This window comes from Amblyraja radiata, chromosome 6, assembly GCF_010909765.2.
Source record: "Amblyraja radiata isolate CabotCenter1 chromosome 6, sAmbRad1.1.pri, whole genome shotgun sequence".
NCBI classification, from domain to species: Eukaryota; Metazoa; Chordata; class Chondrichthyes; order Rajiformes; family Rajidae; genus Amblyraja; species Amblyraja radiata.
The window spans coordinates 38,910,008-38,931,329 of record NC_045961.1 but is presented as its reverse complement, the minus strand read 5'-3'; the positions used below and the strand labels follow the sequence as shown (position 1 = coordinate 38,931,329).

Genomic DNA, 21,322 nt, shown 5'->3' with positions numbered 1-21,322 from the left:
TGTAAGCAGCCGAAGAAGCGCATCCCTCGGGACAGCCCCCACTCTCCCACAGCCACAGCCGCCCTCCGCCTCGTCTCCCCCGTGCAGCCGCACTGTGACGGGCTGTGTGTCAGCAGCGCCAGGTGGAGCAGAGGTGTGGGACAAGCTGGTCCCTCCGCCCACCCAGAGTCACTGACCGCGATACACCGTCACCGGACCCCAACCCCCATACCAGGGTGATTCACCCCCCCCCCCCCCCCCGACACCCACACTAGATGATTCACCCCTACCCCGGCCGCGGGGACATTGGCAGCCATAGTAAACCGCTTTTAAAACATGGGGGGGACATAAATTCCCTGGTGGGCCGATGACAAGTGTGCATGACAACAAACAATTTTATCTCCTCCCATTCCCCCACCCCCCCCCCCCCACCCTTGACAACAAGAAGCATGTTTTGTTTTTTTACCATATGGTTGCCTGCGTAACGCACACAACAAGCTCCCACGCACAAAACAACAGATAATCTGTAAACTGTTTTAACCGAAGATGGACACAAAAGGCTGGAGTAACTCAGTAGAACAGGCAGCATCCCTGGAGAGAAGGAATGGGTGATGTTTCGGGTCACCCCTTCTGATGTCGGCCTCTGTGACTATGACTGAGATACCATCACGGCGAATGGGGGCTCGGGAAGGCACATTAGTGTTCTCCCTATCAAAACGTGCATAGAACGTGTTGAGCTCGTCAGGGAGTGATGCTTCACTGTTGTTTGAGCTGCCTCCTGATTTCACCTTGTAGAAGGTGATGGCATTCAAGCCCCGCCACAGTTGCTGAACATCCGTCTCATCCTCCAACTTTTGGAGCAGAAGACCCTTTTGGCCTTTTTGATGGCCTTACCAAGGTCGCATCTGGACTTCTTATAGACCTCTGCATCCCCAGACCTGAATGCCTGGGATCTGATCTTCAGAAGAATGCGGATCTCATGGCTCATCCAAAGCTTCTGGTTAGGAAACACTCGGAAGGTTTTGTTGGGATGCAGTCCTCCACACATTTCCTTATGAAGGCTGTAACGACTGTGGCATATTCATTCAAGTCTGTTGCCGAGTCCTTGAACATTGCTCAGTCCACAGACTCCAAGCAGCCCTGGAGTTGTTCCTCTGCCTCCCCCCACCAGCTCTGTGCAGTTCTCACCTCTGGGGGTGCGCTTGTAGCTGCCTGTATGCAGGAAGAAGCAGCACCTCAGTATGGTTGGATTTAACGAAGTGAGGGCAAGGGATAGAGCAATAGGCATCCTTGATTGTCGTGTAGCAGTGGTCGAGGGTGTTTGGTCCTCTGGTGCTGCAGGAAACATGTCGGTGAAAGTTAGGGAGAGATTTCTTCAGGTCGGCTTTGTTGAAATCCCCGTAAATGCCTCGGGGTAGACAGTCTGGTGCTTGTTGATCACGGCGTGCAGCTCTCCCAGTGCCAGATGGATGTCTGCCTGGGGTGGGATGTAGCAGGCTGGACTGCCGAGTCTGGAGAGCTGGGGATGTGCCATGTCTCTGTGAAACCGAACACAGAGCATTCTCTCAGCTCCATTTGGTAAAGCAGCCTTACCCTTAAGTCCTCCACTTTATTTTCAAGGGACTGTACGTTGGCTAGTAGGATGGTAGGGAGAGGGGGTCGAAGTCCCCTGTGCTTCAGTCTGACCTGAAATCCTGCCCGTCTGCCACGTTTCCGGACACAATGGAGGCCTCCCCGTTGTTTCCAGGTACTGTACCTGCTGTTGCTGAGGGTCTGCGCTGGAACGGGGATTCCCTTACAGTCGGCAGCTCCAGCTCCGTTGCGATCGGGTTCCCTCACAGTCAGCAGTTCCAGCTCTGTTGCTCTTGGGAGATCCTGCCCGTCGGCTCCGGAGATCTCCCCGGTGTTTCCAGGTACAGTACCTGTGATCCTCAGCCGGGTCGGGTATTCTCCAGCAATCGAGGGATGGCTTACAGTCGGGGGGCTCCCGCAGCTGCGAGAGATCGCAATATTGCTAGTGCCTTCAAGTGCAGTTTGTCCGATACGGCGCTGATTTATGCCGTTTCTCTGATCCAGGGGAGTTGTGTGAAACTATAATTGATTCTCTGCTATCGAGCTGCTGGCAAAATGTCGCCACAGGCAGGCGCCATCTTTAAATTCAAAGAACCTTATTTTAATTTGGCAATATTAACAGCAAGGATCCAAAGATAAGGAAATTGATAGAATGAGAAAATTAGCCAAAATGTATAGAAATTAATTGAAGAATTTTAGCAAATAGCACAAAAATATCAATAAAGAATGCGTCCCTTAGAAATAAGGGATACTATGATAGAGATAGAATAAATGGTAGAAATATGTTAAGCAAATATTTTTAATACTCTTATTGGTAGAAAACACAAAGAGCATGCTGAAAACAGAAGGTAAATCAATATTCTGACCAGAATAAGGAACTTAAGATACAGAGCAATGACTGACATGTAGAAGCCTTAAATCTTATAATCTATATTGTAACACACGTTTTGCACTGACTCTCTTCATCCATTTGAAATGCATTACCACATACTTTAACACATTGAATTATTTGCTAAACATCTATCCATTGCATCAACTTATATTTTCTTAATATTTACCAAAGGTCAAGTTTATCGTCATTGGCAAACTTCAAAATTATACCACTGCAGTTTCTGGCAACTTAATTCAAATAACAGTGTATAGCAGAGGTAGAGTGCAACCTACAATAACTCTTCTCTGCATTATCTGATCTCCACTTATTACTGTGATTATAGGGGAGGAAAACAAAATCATTTGTCATCCACCATCATTTGTTATATTATACTTCTTTATAGTTGACTCGGTTCAATGACAATATATTCTTTTCAGACTCTATTGAAATATGCCCCTTTAACCAGCCTAATATTTCTTTGCTTGGTTCTATCTTTTTTCTTTAAAACAGATTGTATTTGGAATGATTTTCTATGTTGAAGTCATTTTATGATTTGCTAATGAACAAAAGATGAAAAAGAATGATTGGAGTTATTGATATAAAAAGGGAATAGGTAGTGAGGTGACACCACACAGGTTATCTTCTCATAACTAACCTCAGATTCATCTACCTTCCTTTCAAAATCACGTTATTGAACGGAATTGTTCATTCTGCGGGGGTTTTCTCCACAGATGCTCCCAGCATATGTTCAGAATTTCTAAGATTTTTTTTACACTTTAGCTTTCCAGCAACTATACAATTTTACTTTTGATACTCATTTACACATCAACAATGTTTAAAAAAGTTACCTTCAGCACCTCCAGTGTCTTCAATTCCTTTAACTTCAGTAATTGGAGTGACTGTTGTCGTTTCAGATTCTTTTTTAGAAGTAAGTTCACCTGCATCTTTCTGGACTTTAGTTTCCAGCTCGGTTTCCTTTTTCTGTCGGTCAACATCATCCTTTTCTTTCTGCTTTCGAAGTTTAGCTTTATCCTCCTCACGCTTCTTACGTTCTCTTTCTTTCTTTTCTGCTTTTTTTTGGGCAGCTGTTTTTAGTTTAAATGTGGAGTCACCCGCATCTTCCTCATCGCTTTCACCTTTCTTGATTTTACTTTCTTGATTTTTGTTTTTCTTCTTGTTTTGAGAAAACTCTTCAGGTTCTTCATCACTGTCATCGAGTGAATCTTCTTGATTCTTTTCAACTTCCTCACTTTCTGAAATTTCGACCTTTTGCAGAGGTCTCTGGTTCTTCCTAGAAGTCTGTTCAGCTAATTCATCGTCGTCTGAGTCGTCAGATTTCTGCTTCTGACCTCTGGCTTTTGGTAATCCCATCTCTTCATGTTCGACTTCATCATCAAAACTAGATTTTTGGCTTTTCAAAGGCTTTTTCTTCTTCTCTTTTTTATTTACTAGTTCAGGTTCATTATCGTTTTCTTCCTTCTGTTAAAATAAAACATGTTTGAACGAAATCAATACAAAAATTACTTCTTTCCGGATAGGAAGTTAAAAACTACACTTGACACTATCTGACATAACTTATTTGATCAAACTGCTGGGGAGAGGGGCATAGTTACACTGCTGTTCAAGCATACGCTTTACAATTAAGTTATGGTTGAAATGTTATTTGCCGTAAAATTAATCTTATTACTTCACCAGGATGTAATTTGCAAATCAAATGCTTTAAAAAAAAATATATATATATTAATAAGTTTTAAACCAAACTCAACTTGGGGACGGGGAGGGGGCGGGGGGAACAATTTTGAAGCAACACTAAGATAAATAAAGCCCCATTTATAACTGAAAATCAAAAATAAAACTGAATGTGCCGGATATGCAAAATTATAAATGCAGGAAACACTCGGCAGATTAGACATCAGGATAAATTAACAGAGTTAATGTTTCAAATCAAAGATCCTTTGTCACAAGTGGCAAAGAGCGGGAAAAAAAGTTAATTTTAAGGTGTAGGATGAAGGATGTATGAGGAATAGGGATTTCTAATTCAGCAAGGCCAGGTCTGTCACACAGAAAAGTAGCAGTTATGCAGTTGTGTGCAAATATGTAAATGTGTATACAAAATGTAGATAAGCTCTTAAAAGCATGATGCATTTCAGCACAAATTACACATCAAGGTTTTGTATGTGCTCCTCTGAAATTATGAATCTGTAGTAAAAAGCAAATGTGGTTTACCTTGATCCCCCTTTTATCCCCACCAAAGCTGCATATTTTCAGACTATAGCATGACCTCCTATGGTAGTATTCCAGTTTGGTTAGAAGGTGACAATGATGGAAATGGGTAAATATATGGCAAAGAAAAGTTTGCAAGGCCATGGAGAAAGGGCATAGAGTTCACAACTAATGAGTTCCTCTAGTACACAGTTGAAGCAGACACAATGGGCTGAATAGCCTCCATCTGTGCTACAACCATCCTATGATTCAATGATTCCAAGTTGTTCTCTGCGCACAGGGCCTGTACAACACACTCCTCATAGATTAGTTATCCTGAAAGAAAAACAAGCCGTGAAAATAAAATGCTTATTTTGGGCCACAATTCAAGATAGGGGATGGGATCAGTGCTAACCAGGCACCTTCAACTGCCTTGCAGTTCCTGGTGAAATGTTACAGTTCATGTAATGTAATCGCATCGTATTGAAACGCAGAGGACGCTGGTATTTTATCCCAGCGACAACAAAAGAATGGCAATGTATTTCCAAAATCTATAACTGGTGCACCTTGGAGATTAGCTTGATGATTGAAGAACTCCCAAATGCTTGCTGCCATGTCAAGAGGTCAGTAGGGTTCAAAGGTTTGAACGTTGTAATTGAAGGTTTGGCACGCCACTGGTGTTCCTCCTACATGCCAGACAACTATAAACATGGTGCACCGGTTGTGGTAATAAGGTAGTTATTTTGCTATGGATAGTTTTAACATTTTGACCTACTCCTTCTTACAGAACTGGAAATTGGCAACTGCATGGTAGACATGTCATTTTTTGTGTGTGATTTTCCAAAACAAAATTAAGTGAAATTTAGTCACATATTGTTATAGTAATTCTGTATTCTGAAAAAACTGGAAATATCCACATCAGAGAACTAAACATTTACTTTTGCTGATGATTTAGCTGCATCTTTATGATCCTTTTTCCCATGGCTCTCTAGTGACATATCTTCAAGTTCCTTCAGAATATCATCTTCCCTGGAATTTGAGAAGAAAAAGGAAAACCAAGTTTTTTCTATTAATGTGAAATCAATCTCAAAAAATACTAAATACAAATGAAAACACAAATTAATATTTACTCAAATTCTTTCTTTTTCTTCTTTTTGCCTCCAGCCTTGGGTTTAGGTGCTCCTGCTCCCTCAATCTCTGCTGCTAAAGCATCAATGTCAATGTCATCTTTGGCACTGAGAATAAAAGGATACAAACTAAAAATGTTGATATTGTTCTTGGCACTACACCTCAAGAAACATACAATGGCGGTACACGAGTACAACACAGGCTCCACAGGGCTAAAACAAAAAGCAAGATATTGGAACTAATCCCACTGCTTAAGGTTATATTCAGAGTTTTTTTAATTGCAAAGGATTTTGAAAAAGCAAATAGGGAAATACATTTGCTTCTGGGCAGGCAGCATTGCTAGTCAACAATTTAAAACTCCCAATAAGGGTGGAGGTTTAAAAAATTCTACCCCAAGTAAAGTCAATAATAATAATAATAATAAATTTTATTTATGGGCGCCTTTCAAGAGTCTCAAGGACACCTTACAAAAATTTAGCAAGTAGAGGAAAAACATGCAAGCGGAATGAAATAAATAGTAGAGACATGACTAGTACACAAATTAAAGACAGAATTCAATTCAAAACACAATATGAGGCAATTAAAGCACAGATGAAAAGGGAGGGGGACGTGGGGCTAAGGATAGGCAGATGTGAAGAGATGGGTCTTGAGGCAGGACTGGAAGATGGTGAGGGACACGGAATTGCGGATCAGTTGGGGGAGGGAGTTCCAGAGCCTGGGAGCTGCCCTGGAGAAGGCTCTGTCCCCAAAACTACGGAGGTTGGACTTGTGATGAGGGGAGATTGAGGGGGGATCTTATAGAAACTTACAAAATTCTTAAGGGGTTGGACAGGCTAGATGCAGGAAGATTGTTCCCGATGTTGGGGAAGTCCAGGACAAAGGGTCACAGCTTAAGGATAGAGGGGAAATCCTTTAGGACCGAGATGAGAAAAACATTTTTTACACAGAGAGTGGTGAATCTCTGGAACTCTGCCACAGAAGGTAGTTGAGGCCAGTTCATTGGCTACATTTAAGAGGGAGTTAGATGTGGCCCTTGTGGCTAAAGGGATCAGGGGGTATGGAGAGAAGGCAGGTACGGGATACTGAGTTGGATGATTAGCCATGATCATATTGAATGGCGGTGCAGGCTCGAAGGGCCGAATGGCCTACTCCTGCAACAATTTTCTATGTTTCTAATAACCTGTAAAATATAAGATCAATGTGAACGCATCTCACTCTCCCTCTTCAGTCCCCTATTCCCCTCCTCCATTATCCTCCCTCTCCACCAACCCTCCTCTGCTTCCTCCCCTCACCCACTCCCTCCCCTCCTCCCTCTTCTCCATTACCTCGCCACCCCTCTTCCTACCCCTATCCTCCTCCATTCCCTCATCCCCCAGCAGTTCCTCCCCCTCTTCTGCACCATCCCTCTCCTCCTAACCTCCCCCACTCCCTCCCTCACCTCTCCCTCCTTCCATAACACTCCCTGCCCCCTCCTCTCCCCCTATCCCCCCTCCTCCCCCAGACCTCACCCCTATCCCATCCCCTCACACTCCCTCCTCACCTCCCCCACTGCCCTTCTCTCCCTCTATCCCCCACTCTCTACCTCCCTCATTCTCCTCTCCTCTCCCTCCTCACCTCCCCAGGATCTCGATGTAAACCATTGCCGGTCCCGTTTTCTCCACCATGTCGGCGATTAAGTTGTGCTTGAGGCAGGGGTTGTCGGGGGGGGACGGGCTGAGCCGGGGAGGGGGAGGCCGAGTCTGCGGCCTAGTCCTTGCACCAGGTCCCGCTCCTCTCCCTCCCCAAGGGCCCGGAGCAGCAGTATGGCCGCCCCAAAACCTAGCCCCAGCCTCAGTGCCGCGGTCATTTCAAATCCTTGAAGTTGTACTCGAGGCGAGGGGTGTCTGGGGTGACGGGCCGAGCGGCCTGGAGCCGGGGGAGCGAGAGGCCGAGGCTGCGGCCTAGTCCTTGCCCCGGGTCCCGCTCCTCTCCCTCCCCCCGCAGCAGCAGTGCCGCCACCCCCAGACTCAGCGCCGCAATCATTTCTAATCCCGCAAGTGAGGATACTGGGCCCACTGCGAATGCGCGGGGAGAGTTTCAGTTTTTTTCAAATGAAACCTCCCCCCTATCCCAATCCCCAAAATGAAAATAGCTATGTTTTTTTAATGAAACCTCCCTCCATCCCAACCCCCCACAATGAAAATTGTGATTTTTCTTTAAAATAACCTAAACAATGTTAGCTGTTAATGAAAATTCTTCCAATTTGATTAAAACTTTTTGAAAATAGCGATTTTTAAAATGTAAATGAGATTCAGGATCCCATTGTGCCGTCATTGTCTGACGGGCAGGGCAAGTGGAAAAATGGTTTCAATATAATATCAATATAACATCAATCCAAACAAAACTTGCTACAGCACATCACAGCAAGTTGGTGAGTAGGGTTGGCCAAAAATTGTAGCGCTATTGTGTACCATTTTGGTAGGGTTTTGGGATATCACATCCATGCATGCACGCATAAAAAACAAACAAAATGAGAGTCTCAGTAATATACTAGACTAAGTGGGACCCGTTGGGTCCCAGCATCACACGGGCTAATCCCCCAACCCAGTATTCCACCTCTCCATCAATTACAATATTGCTGGCCAGTGGGGGGGGGGGGGGGCTTTCTGGAGCGCTAGTATGGGTGTTGTGGGCTGAAGGGACTGGTTTCCAGAGGGTTAGTATGGGTGTTGTGGGCCGAATGGATTCTTGGGCTGGCAGCTCAGTCACTCAAGCGTGTTGTGCTGGCAGCTCTCACGGCTGGTGGACTGGCAGTTGACTCACGGCTATTCCTATAAATTCCATTTCGAGCAGGGTGCAAGGCCACTAAAGACAGCAAGTCGTGACCTCTCCCTCCTCCATCTTGCAGAGACTGACCGACGCCCACACTTCTGGGTTTCATAGTCCCTCCCACCAGAAGGGGTGTGGCCTTCATCGCGTGATTAACAGGAGAGAGAATCTCAACATTTTTTAAACACTAATAACTCTTTTATTTTTCATCGATGGGAAAAATCCTCGGCACCTGATGAGCGTAAGATGGCCAAAAATCACAGCCGTACGTGGTAGCGTTTTTTCTAAAATCAATATAAAGCGCAAACAGGAAGTGGTCAAGATTAGACTTTTAATCATATAGTAGGCAAGGCAACTTCAATTGGGCAAGGCGACTTCAATTGGGCAAGGCGACTTCAATTGGGCAAGGCGACTTCAATTGGGCAAGGCGACTTCAATTGGGCAAGGCGACTTCAATTGGGCAAGGCGACTTCAATTGGGCAAGGCGACTTCAATTGGGCAAGGCGACTTCAATTGGGCAAGGCGACTTCAATTGGGCAAGGCGACTTCAATTGGGCAAGGCGACTTCAATTGGGCAAGGCGACTTCAATTGGGCAAGGCGACTTCAATTGGGCAAGGCGACTTCAATTGGGCAAGGCGACTTCAATTGGGCAAGGCGACTTCAATTGGGCAAGGCGACTTCAATTGGGCAAGGCGACTTCAATTGGGCAAGGCGACTTCAATTGGGCAAGGAGACTTCAATTGGGCAAGGCGACTTCAATTGGGCAAGGCGACTTCAATTGGGCAAGGCGACTTCAATTAGGCAACACAGCTTTAGCATTTCCAAACCAAAGGCAACACAGCTTTAGCATTTCCAAACCAAAGGCAACACAGCTTTAGCATTTCCAAACCAAAGGCAACACAGCTTTAGCATTTCCAAACCAAAGGCAACACAGCTTTAGCATTTCCAAACCAAAGGCAACACAGCTTTAGCATTTCCAAACTATATTTTCAAAACACATTAAGGGCACTGACGTCAGTAAAACCACTCAGTTTAGTTGACATGTGTTCAGTGTTATTCACAGCTCAGACTGAGAGACGTGACCCTCTCGCTTCCCCCATCTTGCAGAGACTGACTAAGGCACTCAACACTTCCGGGTTTTATAGTCCCTCCGGAAGGGGAGTGGCCTTCAGGAGAGAGAATCTCAACATTTTTTAAACACTAATAACTCTTTTATTTTTCATCAATGGAAACAATCCTCTTGTCCTGCGCAGCGGACGGGGATCTCTGAGTAAGATGGCCAAAAATCACAGCCGTAAGTGGCAGCGTTTTTTCTAAAATCAATATACAGAACAGGAAGTGGTCAAGATCAGACTTTTAGTAATATAGAGATAGATACTCGACCAAGTGGGACCCGTTGGGTCCCTGTCACACGGGAGGGCTGGTCCCCAAACGCAATATTCCACCACTCACTCATAGGCCCCAACTGCACAGGCGTGGCTGATGGGTTCCTGTTGTGACGCCAGAGATCCCCGTTGTGATGCGAGTCACGGCACCCTCCCCAACTGCACCTTGTCATCCCTCTTCCTACCCCCATCCTCCTCCATTCCTACCCCTAGCCTCCTCTCATCCCCAGCACTGCCTCCCCTCCTCTTGACCCTCACTCTTCTTTCCCCTCTATACCATCAGTCTTCTCCTACCATCTGTTACTCCCTCCATAATCCCTCTCCCTTCCCTACCCCCCTCCTCTCCCTCTATCTCCCTGCTCCCCTATGCTTCTGAGGGGTTTCCGTTGTGACGCCAGAGATTCCCGTTGTGACACAAATCATGGCAACCCTCCCCAACTGCACCTTGCCATCCCTCTTCCTACCCATCCTCCTCCATTCCCCCTTTATCCCCAACACTCCACCCCCCTCCTCTTCACCATCCCTCTTCTCCTCCTCTCCTCTTCCACTTACTCCCTCACCTCTCCCTTTTCTGTGGAATTCCTGTGGAATTCTCTGCCACAGAAGGTAGTTGAGGCCAGTTCATTGGGTATATTTAAGAGGGAGTTAGATGTGGCCCTTGTGGAGAGAAGGCAGGTACAGGATACTGAGTTGGATGATCAGCCATGATCATATTGAATGGCGGTGCAGGCTCGAAGGGCAAAATGGCCTACTCCTGCACCTATTTTCTATGTTTCCCCCTCCCCTCACTCTCCCTCCCTAACCCCTCTCCCCTCCCTACCCACCTCCTCTCCCTCTATCTCTCTGCTCCCCCACTCCTCACCTCTCCCCTATCCCGCTCCCCCACTCCTCACCTTTCCCCAATCGCACTCCCCCACTACACACAATGTTTAAATAACAATTCTCCTCCTCCCCTCACCCACTCCCTCCCTCTCCTTATAACAATGTAATGAATCTCTCATTGCACTGGGTGGAACATTGTTGATGTGCAGTTTATGTAAATGAGATCCTATTGTGAGGTCATATGCTGCTAACTGCCGGTGCAGATGAAAGATTTTTTTCTAAAGTGGGGTTTTGTTAAATTAAAAATGTGAATAACTTGTAAAAAAAAAAAACACATCAATCCCAACGAAACTTGATACACGACACCACAGGACAATGGTGAGTAAGGAGGTCCAAAAATTGTAGCGCTATTGTGTACCGTTTTGGCGTAGTTTAGGGCATGAATCACGCACGCACACTCACAAACGAACAAGATAAGAGTTTTAGTTATATATATAATTAACCTAAGTGGGATGCAGACTCCTGTATCATGATTAAAATGTTGCTCTAACATAGAAACACTGACTGATATTGAAATGCGAGTAGGTCAGTCACACAACCCTGTCAAAAGCCTAACATCTCATCTGTATTTTAACAACCCGTATTTCCCGGCATTGAAGACGCTATTTTTTACCCAAAAATAAAGCACGAAAATTTACCTGTGTCTTGGAGGCCAAAGGTTAGGTTGTGCCAAGAAAGATAGACTTGGCTATCCCTCAGTACAGCAACATCAAGAACTATGTTGCTGTACTGGGGGTTAGCCAAGTCTATCCCTCATTGCTGGCAGCTGATGGAAAGCGGCTGTAAAGTGGGAAGTGTCTGTAAAAGGACAGTGCCGCTGGGAGGTCGGGGAGAGGGGGGGGGGGGGGGGTGAGAAAGAGTTAGTTCCTTTCACAGTGTGTGGGGAGTCTGGCATGGGTCAGCACAGGCAGGAGCGCTGAGGAGTGGGTTGGGGATCATGCCAGCGACTCAGTCACTCACCGCTGCCGCAGTACTCCAGGCACGGAGCCACCGCATTGTGGCTGGGGAGGGAAGTAGCTCGGGTAGCTACGAGCGGCCACCGGCACCGGACAGCGGAACCGGCCGCCACCTCAGCGCCTTCTGCCGGCCCGTTCACCTCTGGCAGTGCTCTCCATCTAAACACCTCTCTCCTGCCGCTCATCGGCCTCGCTGATGTCAGCCGCTTCCCGCAAATTCTTAAATTCGACTGTCGCTGGAAGCAGGACATGGCCTCACTTGCTGCGCTGAGTGACACTGCATGGCATTCACTGCCCGGTCTGTGTCTTTCAAGAGCAAAGATCATAGAGCGGAGCGGGTCAGCGGGCGATAGATAACAGGACAGCGGGCGGTGGAGCTTACTCCTGTGTCAGCGCGAGTAACCTCAATTGGTCCCTTGAACTGGTATTGTCATTCAATAAGATCACAACTGATTCAACTTGTCCCGTGTGCTCCCATTTTTCTCACCATCTCTCCACCTGCCGTCACCCTCCACCCCTCACCCATTCAGTATGGAGCAGATCTGGAAGCCATGGGCAAATTGAGTTGTCACCGCCTTTATTATTCATTTATTTATTTATTTGTCTAGTTATCTGTCTATTTATTTATTTGTTTGTTTGTTTGTTTGTTTATTTGAGCATGAGAAATTCTATGTCCGCCAGCCTTTTTTCAAAATTTAGCAACTCAAAATGGGGGTGCTTCTTCGACGCAGGTGCGTCTTCATTGCCAGGAAATACAGTATATATCCTTCTTTTATTCTATAATGCTGAACATATTATCAAATGAAAATCTTTCAAATTCGTGAAATTGACAGTCTCCACGGTATTTTGTTATTGTGAGTGCTTTTATGACCTTTTATTCCCAGTTTACTCCAAGTGTGGTCTTCCAATGTTTTGTTCAACTGTAACATGACGTCCCACTATTTTATTCAATGCCACAGGCAAAGACAACCATATTATACATTTTCTTCACACTCTTTCTACTTGTGTTGTCATTTTCAGGCAACTATGTACTTGTACCCCTAGGTCTCTCTGCTCACTAACACTCTCCAATACTGTGTAATTCACCTATATATGTCCTGTCCTGGTTTAACTTCCCCAAATATAACATTTCACACTTGTCAGAGTTAAATTCTATCTGCCACTCCCCTGTCCACTTCCATTTGATCCAGATTCTCTAGTAACCTCAGACAACCTCTTCACAGTCCACTATACCACCAATTTTGGTGTCATCTGATAACTTTTTGAAGAGGTCATCAAGACGATTGATGAGGGCACGGTAGTGGACATTGTCTATATGGACTTCATCAAGGCCTTTGATAAAGTAGTCTGGAAGGTCAGAGCACATTGAATCCAAGGTCAGCTGGGCAATTAGATTCAAAATTAGCTTGGATGAAGGAGTCAAAGGATTGTTTTTCTGATAGGAGGCTTGTGACCGGTGACATGCCTCAGGGTCTCATTGTTAACATTGTCAATAAATTTACAGATACCAAAATTGGTGGTATAGTGGGCATGTGAGAAAGGATATCTAAGTTTACAACAGGATCTAGATCAGTTGGGAAGATGGGTCAAAGAATGGCAAATGCAAGTTAACTCTGACAGGTGTGAGGCAATGCATTTTGGTATGTCAAACCAGAGCAGAACTAGCATATTAAAAGGTAGAGCCCTGAAGAACTTTGCCGATCAAAGAGATCTTGGGAGTGCATGTGCATGATTCCCTAAAAGTGTTGAATCAGGTAGACAGTGTGGTGAAGAAAGCATCTGGCATGCTTTCCTTTGTTAGGAAAGATATGGAGTACAAAAGTTGGCACATCATAATGCAGCTGTATATGTTGTTAGTGAGAGCATGCTTGGAACACTGCGTGCAGTACTGGTCATCCAGCTACAGGAACTATATCATTAAATTGGAAAGGGTGCAGATAAGATTCACCAGGATGTGACCTGGGCTTGCAGGTTTGAGTTATAGGGAGAGGTTAGAAAGGCTGGAATCTTTTACTTTGGATCATAGGAGGCTGAGGGGTGACCTTATTGAAGTGCATAACTAATTACTGACTGGTTGCATCACATCCTGGTTCAGTAACTCGAACTCCAAGGAAGGAAGAAGGTTGCAGACATTGGTGGACATTGCCTGGTCAACATGGGTATTCACTGGTCCACAATCAAAGGGATCTACATAAATATTAAAGACCCACATCATTCTGGCTATGCTCACATCTCGCAGCTACCATTGGGAACATGGTACAGGAGCCTGAAAATCTTTACCTCGATGTTCAAAAACAGTTTGTTCCCATTAACCATCACATTCTTGACCTACCCTGTAGAATCCTAACTACAATCATACCTCAGTGCCAAACTACTATGGACTTTGTACTAAAAATACACTTTGGCTTGGACTATTAGTGTCTGGTTTGCCATGATAATTTATTGTATATATTTTTATGTTCCTGTGTTTAATGTGCCTGTAAAACTGCAGCAAATAAGAATTTCAGAGTCCCAATCCATGCGACATTTAAACATACTTAACTCTCTGGACATTTGAGATCAGTGATCTTTTGATATCACTTCAGGGGTCCAACTCTCTCCCGAACTACTATTTTGTTCTTAATATATCTCTAGAATCTTTTAGGATTCTCCTTTACCTCATCTTCCAGAGATATCTCAAGTCCTCTTTTTGCCTTTCTAATTTCCTTCATAAGTGTATGCCTTCATTTCTTATTATTTGTTTAATCCATTTATGGGACAGAAGCAGTTTTAGCATGTGGTACCCATCCTCCAAAGTTCAAAAAATGAAAACCTTGGTAGATCATCTCAGATGGCAGATCAACCAGCCATATTACAGTAAGTTTATTGTTGCATCCAGGCCAAAATGGATGACAAATTTCAATCCAGAAAGGATTTTTACAACATTTCGAACAGTATTATAGCCTATCATTACTGAACTTGGTGTTTTACTCCAACTTATTTGTTAAGCAAATTTCAGGGGAGGGGGGCAGGGGAGGTGGGGGGGGGGGGGGGGGGGGGGGGAGGCTTGAAAGAAAATTTGAAAGGCAAATTTTGTTTTTACAGAGAGTAGTATTTGCCTGGAATGTACTGTCTCAAGGAGGTGGTGAAACTAGATACAATAGCAATGTTTTAGAGGCATTTAAACAGACATGAACAGACAGAATAGAGGGGTATAGATCATGTGCAGGAACATAAGATTATTTAAATTGGAATCATGATCAGTGCAGACATGGTAGATGTAGGAGACTGTTCCTGTGCTGCACTGTTCTGTATTAACTTTAATTTTGAGTGAGGTTGCATATTTCTGCTGCTGTTCTTTAATTTAGCAAATGCGAATTTGGGAACCACATCGCTACTTCATTGCTGATATTTCTGCTCCATAAATCAGATTTAAAATAAAACGCAGGAGACCATTCAAGACCATGCTAACCAAATACAGAGCAATTTAGTTTCCCCTCACTTCCTTCCTTTCATTCATTCATTCCAACTGCTTCCTCAACTGCTTGCCCTGGAATTTTAAATTGTGTTGTGTTTCTACCATCCCACTCTTTCAGGCAGAGCTGCACATGATTCTCACTCACCATGAAAAGTACTTTTGCTTCAACATCCATCTAATACTTCCACTAATTATTCAGTTTAGTCTATTCCGAGGTAGTGAAAAGCTTTTATAGAATGCTAACCATTCAGCAGAAAGACAAAACATGATTACAATCGAGCCCTTTACAGTGGATAGGTACATGATAAGGGAATAACATTTAGGGCAAGGTAAAGCCAGTCAAGTCTGTTCAAGGTTAGTCTGAGGGTCACCAATGAGGTAGATAGTAGTTCAGCACTGCTCTCTGGTTGTGGTAGGCTGATTCAGTTGCCTGGTAACAGCTGGGAAGAAACTGTCTCCGGATCTGGAGGGAGAGGGCAGGGTGCAACGTCCTTGATTATGCTGCTGGCCTTACCGAGGCAGCGTGAGGTATAAATGGAGTCAATAGAAGGGAGGTTGTTTGTGAGGTGGTCTGGGTTGCATCCACAAGTCGCTACAATTTCTTGCGGTCTTGAATGAAGCTGTTCCCAAATCAAGCTGTGGTGCATCCTGATAAAATGCTTTTTGTGTATGCTTCCTATTTACTGACCTCAGCAGCAAAGGTGAAATAAGTTATTTACGATTACGGTATCCGAGTCTCCCAATTTTATATACCTCATCAAATATCTCTTCAGCCTCCTATTCCAAAAGATACATAGCCTGGACATTATCTAATCTTGTTGCAATTCTCTGGCCCTGACATTCTACATTTATGGCAACCAAAAGCAAAAGCAATACAAGAGAGATGGCCAGACTAATGTTTTACATAATTCTAGCATGATCCCCTCCTGCTTTTGTACTCCACGCCTCATCCAATAAATACACGTTTCCTGCATGCTATCTCAACCACTATTTGTCCTGACACCTTCAATGACCCAAGGACTATTGACCAGTGGCACTAATATCTGTGGTGATGAAGTGCTTTGAGAGGTTGATTATGGCACATATCAATTCCTACCTCGACAAGAACCTCAACCCACTGCAGTTTGCTTACCGCCACACCAGATCAACGGTGGATGCGATCTCACTGGCTCTCCACTCCGCTCTGGACCATTTGGACAACAAAAACTCATATGTCAGGCTGTTATTCGTTGACTACAGCTCGACATTTAATACCATCATCCCCTCCAAGCTGGTTAGCAAGCTCTCAGATCTGGGTCTCTGCGCATCCCTCTGCAAATGGATCCTCGACTTCCTCATCCACAGACCACAGCCTGTCCGTATTGATGGAGATGTGTCATCCTCGATAACAATCAGCATGGGAGCACCTCAAGGCTGCGTGCTCAGCCATCTGCTTTACTCACTCTATACTCATGACTGTAGCCGGACATAGTGCGAACTCCATCATCAAGTTCGCCGACGTCACCACTGTTGTGGGACGAATCACTGATGGTGACGAGTCATGGTATAGAAGTGAGATCGACCGATTGACCAAATGATGCCAGCACAACAACCTGGCTCTCAACACCAGCAAAACCAAGGAACGGATTGTGGACTTTGGAAGGGGTAGGATAGGGACCAACAATCCCATTTATATCAACGGGACGATGGTGGAAAGGGTCAACAACTTCAAATTCCTGGGCGTGCATATTTCCGAAGATCTTTCCTGGTCCCAGCACACTGATGCAATTATAAAGAAAGCACATCAGCGCCTCTACTTCCTGAGAAGATTACGGAGAGTCAGTATGTCAAAGAGGGCTCTCTCGAACTTCTACAGGTGTACAGTAGAGAGCATCCTGACTGGTTGCATCGTGGCTTGGTTCGGCAACTTGAGCGTCCAGGAGCGGAAAAGAATAGAGAAAGTTGTGACCACTGCCCAATCCATCATCGGCTCTGACCTCCCCACCATCGAAGGGATCTATCGCAGTCGCTGCCTCAAAAAGGCTGCCAACATCATCAAGGACCCACACCATCCTGGCCACACACTCATCTCTCCGCTGCCATCAGGTAGAAGGTACAGGAGCCTGAAATCTGGTACATCCAGGTTCAGGAACACCTTCTTCCCCACAGTCATCAGGCTATTAAACTCACCATCAAACAAACTCTGAACTATAACAGCCTATTGCACGTTATCTGTTTATCTATGTGTATATATATATAGTCTATGCTATATAGACACACTGAACTGTTCTGTATTTATGCTTACAATATTCTGTTGTGCTGCAGCAAGCAAGAATTTCACTGTCCTATCTGGGACACATGACAATAAACTCTCTGGACTTAACGACTTGCACTATGATTTGGGATCCTAATATTTATCATGTATTCTCTTGCTAGTTTGTCCTCCCTAAAACATTACCTCAAAATCTCTGCATTGAATGTACACTTGCCACTTTTATGCATAGCTAACCAGTCAAGTAGTATATCCTTTATCCCAGAATTTCTGTCCTTATTGCCAGATTCGGACCATCAGCAAATATTTTAACTATAGTGCCAAAATACTAGTCAAAATCATTTACATATTCACCCAGAGGAATTCTCTGTGTAGGAAAAAACTGCAGATGCTGGTTTAAATCAAAGGTAGACACAAAATGCTGGAATAACTCAGCGGGACAGACAGCATCCCTGGAGAGAAGGAATGGGTGATGTTTCGCTGAAGAAGGGTCTCGAACTGAAATGTCATCCATTCCTTCTCTCCAGAGATGCTGCCTGTCCCGCTGAGTTACTCCAACATTTTGTATCTACCTTTAGAATTCTCAACATGGAGTTCTGTGGAGGGTCACTGAGTATATTTAAAACAGATCAATAGCTCTTCAGATAGAGGGAGCTAAAAAACAAAATACAAGCAATGACCTGGCACAAGAAGTCAATTCCTACTTGTATTTCCAGGGCTCCATTTAACTAAAAAAAGTAGGAAATCCGGTATTGAGACCAATGAAATTCCAGTCACAAAAATGGTTTTGACTCCTGACAAATTTTGACTTTGACACTGGGCTGTTTAAAAAAATAATTTTCCATTGGATCTCTTGGATTGCACTTTTAATTTTGTCAGACACATTAACATCAAATGCACTATCATCATTGGCATTCCTTGTTCGCACCTCAAAAAAACATTGTATTTAATTAGAAACAATCATCCCTTATGAAATCTTTCATTAACCAGGTTTACTTTCATTTCAGAGCTTCCAAACCATGGGTGGTAAAATTAAAGTGGGGAGTCCAGTGCCCTCCATAATGTTTGGGACAAAGACCCATCATTTTTTAATTTGCCTCTGTACTCCACAATTTGAGATTTGTAATAGAAAAAAAAAATCACATGAGGTTAAAGTGCACATTATCAGATTTTATTAAAGGCCATTTTTTATACATTTTGGTTTCACCATGTAGAAATTACAGCAGTGTTTATACACAGTCCCCCCATTTCAGGGCACCATAATGTTTGGCACACATGGCTTCACAGGTGTTTGTAATTGCTCTGGTATGTTTAAATTCCACCTTAATGCAGGTATAAGAGCTCTCAGCGCCTAATCTTTCCATCACCTTTGGAAACTTTTGTTGCGGTTTATTAACATGAGGACCAAAGTTGTGCCAATGAAAGTCAAAGAAGCCATTATGAGACTGAGAAACAAGAATAAAACTGTTAGAGACATCAGCCAAACTTTAGGCTTACCAAAATCAACTGTTTGGAACATTATTAAGAAGAAAGAGAGCACTGGTGAGCTTACTAATCACAAAGGGGCTGGCAGGCCAAGGAAGACCTCCACAGCTGATGACAGAAAAATTCTCTCTATAATAAAGAAAAATCCCCAAACACCTGTCCGACAGATCAGAAACACACTTCAGGAGTCAGGTGTGGATTTGTCAAATACCTCTGTCCACAGAAGACTTCATGAACAGAAATACAGAGGCTACACTGCAAGATGCAAACCACTGGTCAGCCACAAAAATAGGATGGCCAGGTTACAGTTTGTCAAGTACTTAAAAGAGCAACCATAGTTCTGGAAAAAGGTTTTGTGGACAGATGAGACGAAGATTAACATATCAGAGTGATGGCAAGAGCAAAGTATGGAGGAGAGAAGGAACTGCCCAAGATCCAAAGCATACCACCTCATCTGTGAAACATGGTGGTGAGGGTGTTATGGCCTGGGCATGTATGGCTGCTGAAGTTACTGGCTCACTTATCTGCATTGATGATACAACTGCTGATGGTAGTAGCATAATGAATTCTGAAGTGTATAGATATTTCCTATCTGCTCAAGTTCAAACAAATGCCTCAAAATTCATTGGTCAGCAGTTCATTCTACAGCAAGACAATGATCCCAAACATACTGCTAAAGCAAAAAAGTTTTTCAAAGCTAAAAAATGGTCAATTTTTGAGTGGCCAAGTCAATCACCTGATCTGAACCAATTGCGCATGCCTTTTACATGCTGAAGAGAAAAATGAAGGGGACTAGCCCACAAAACAGCATAAGCTAAAGATGACTGCAATACAGGCCTGGCAGAGCATCACCAGAGAAGACCCAGCAACTGGTGATGTCCATGATTCGCCGACTTCAACCAGTCATTGCATGCAAAAGATATGCAACAAAGTAATGGTGAATTTCTACATGGTGAAACCAAAATTTATAAAAATGGCCTTTATTAAAATCTGACAATGTGCACTTTAACCACATGTGATTTATTTTTATGACAAATCTCAAATTGTGGAGCAGAGGTAAATAAATAAATGATGGATCTTTGTCCCAAACATTATGGAGGGCACTTTATTTACAGAACTTATTTCCGTGGCAGCTGGTTAACAGCATTTTCTTCTTAAAAAGTCGTAGCTGTGGTGCAGATTGCTTTAACAATGTGGCACCAAAAGAGAGTACAAAAGTAATATTTAATGGCGTGGTTTGTGACCTCTGATTAGGTTCGAGGGCGGGGGAACGGGAAAGAGAGTATGTAATACACCAGCATACCAGTATTATACTGGATTTGTTGTATACTAGATTTCAGTATTACACTTGAATGATCAGTATACTGGATAGATGTCACCAATTGTACACCCGTAAAGATGGAGAGAGGGGGGGAGAGGTAGAAGGAGGGATGGAGAGGGAGTGGGTGAAAGGAGCCAGCAATTCTCGCCTTTCCACAGAAGGGAGAGACTGTAACTACAACCAGACAGCCGCCAGCCGGCCCACAGATCTTGCATCGGGCTGGTAACAGGAACAGGGTCTGCTCCGCACTCCAGCACCAGGCAGTGGCCTAAGCGCTCGGCGTTGCTAACATGCCTCCTCCACCCGTGAGGACAGCCTGCTCTCCCCACAGCGCACGGACAGGGCGGCTGACACCTCAACACTCACTTGTCCTCGCTCTTGTTTTTCTGCTTCTTTCCCATCTCCTTCGCAGTTTCACGACTCTGTCACTTTTTAAAAATCTCTTCCAGACATATGGTGGTTGCAGGGCTCCGCGCATGCGCCGCACGTGTTTGGACGCGCTGCCGGCGCCGAAGTCTGATTGGTTGCGTTGGTTCAAAGGGTCGATGGTGGAGCTTGAGCAGCAAGATTGGCAGGGTAGTGTTGGCAGGGAAATGCATTAAAAACATGAATGCAGGCCAGTGCTGGCAGGGCAATGCATTTAAAACATTAATGCAGGGCAATGCATTTAAAACAATAATGCAGGACAGTGCTGGCAGGGCAATGCATTAAAAACAATAATGCAGGGCAGGACGATGCTGGTAAGCAATGGATTTTAAACAATGATGCAGGGCAGGGCGATGCTGACAGGGCAATGCATTTAAAACCATAATGTCGATGTTACAGGGCAGTGCTGGCATGGCGATGCTGCAGGGCACTGCTGGTAGGGCAATGTATTTAAAACAATAATGCCGGGCATTGCATTTAAACATTAATGCAGGGTAGTGCTGGCAGGACAATGCATTTAAAACAAATATGCAGGGCAACGCATTTAAAACAATAATGCAGTGCAGGGCAATGCATTTAAAACAATAATGCAGTGCAG

At 44.4% G+C, this 21,322-nt stretch overlaps 1 protein-coding gene across 1 annotated transcript in view; it reads right to left on the bottom strand.

Moving 5' to 3' along the window:
* eif5b (eukaryotic translation initiation factor 5B) overlaps positions 1 to 20,808 on the bottom strand; it is a 71,475-nt gene extending 50,667 nt beyond the window's left edge. The window contains exons 1-4 of the mRNA XM_033022563.1: positions 20,665 to 20,808; positions 5,755 to 5,859; positions 5,563 to 5,653; positions 3,271 to 3,901 (exon numbers count right to left, since the gene is read on the bottom strand). Of these exons, the coding sequence (XP_032878454.1) occupies positions 3,271 to 3,901; positions 5,563 to 5,653; positions 5,755 to 5,859; positions 20,665 to 20,699 (862 nt within the window). The 5' untranslated portion in view covers positions 20,700 to 20,808. The remainder of the gene's footprint in view (positions 1 to 3,270; positions 3,902 to 5,562; positions 5,654 to 5,754; positions 5,860 to 20,664) is intronic.
* Positions 20,809 to 21,322: the final 514 nt, after the last annotated feature.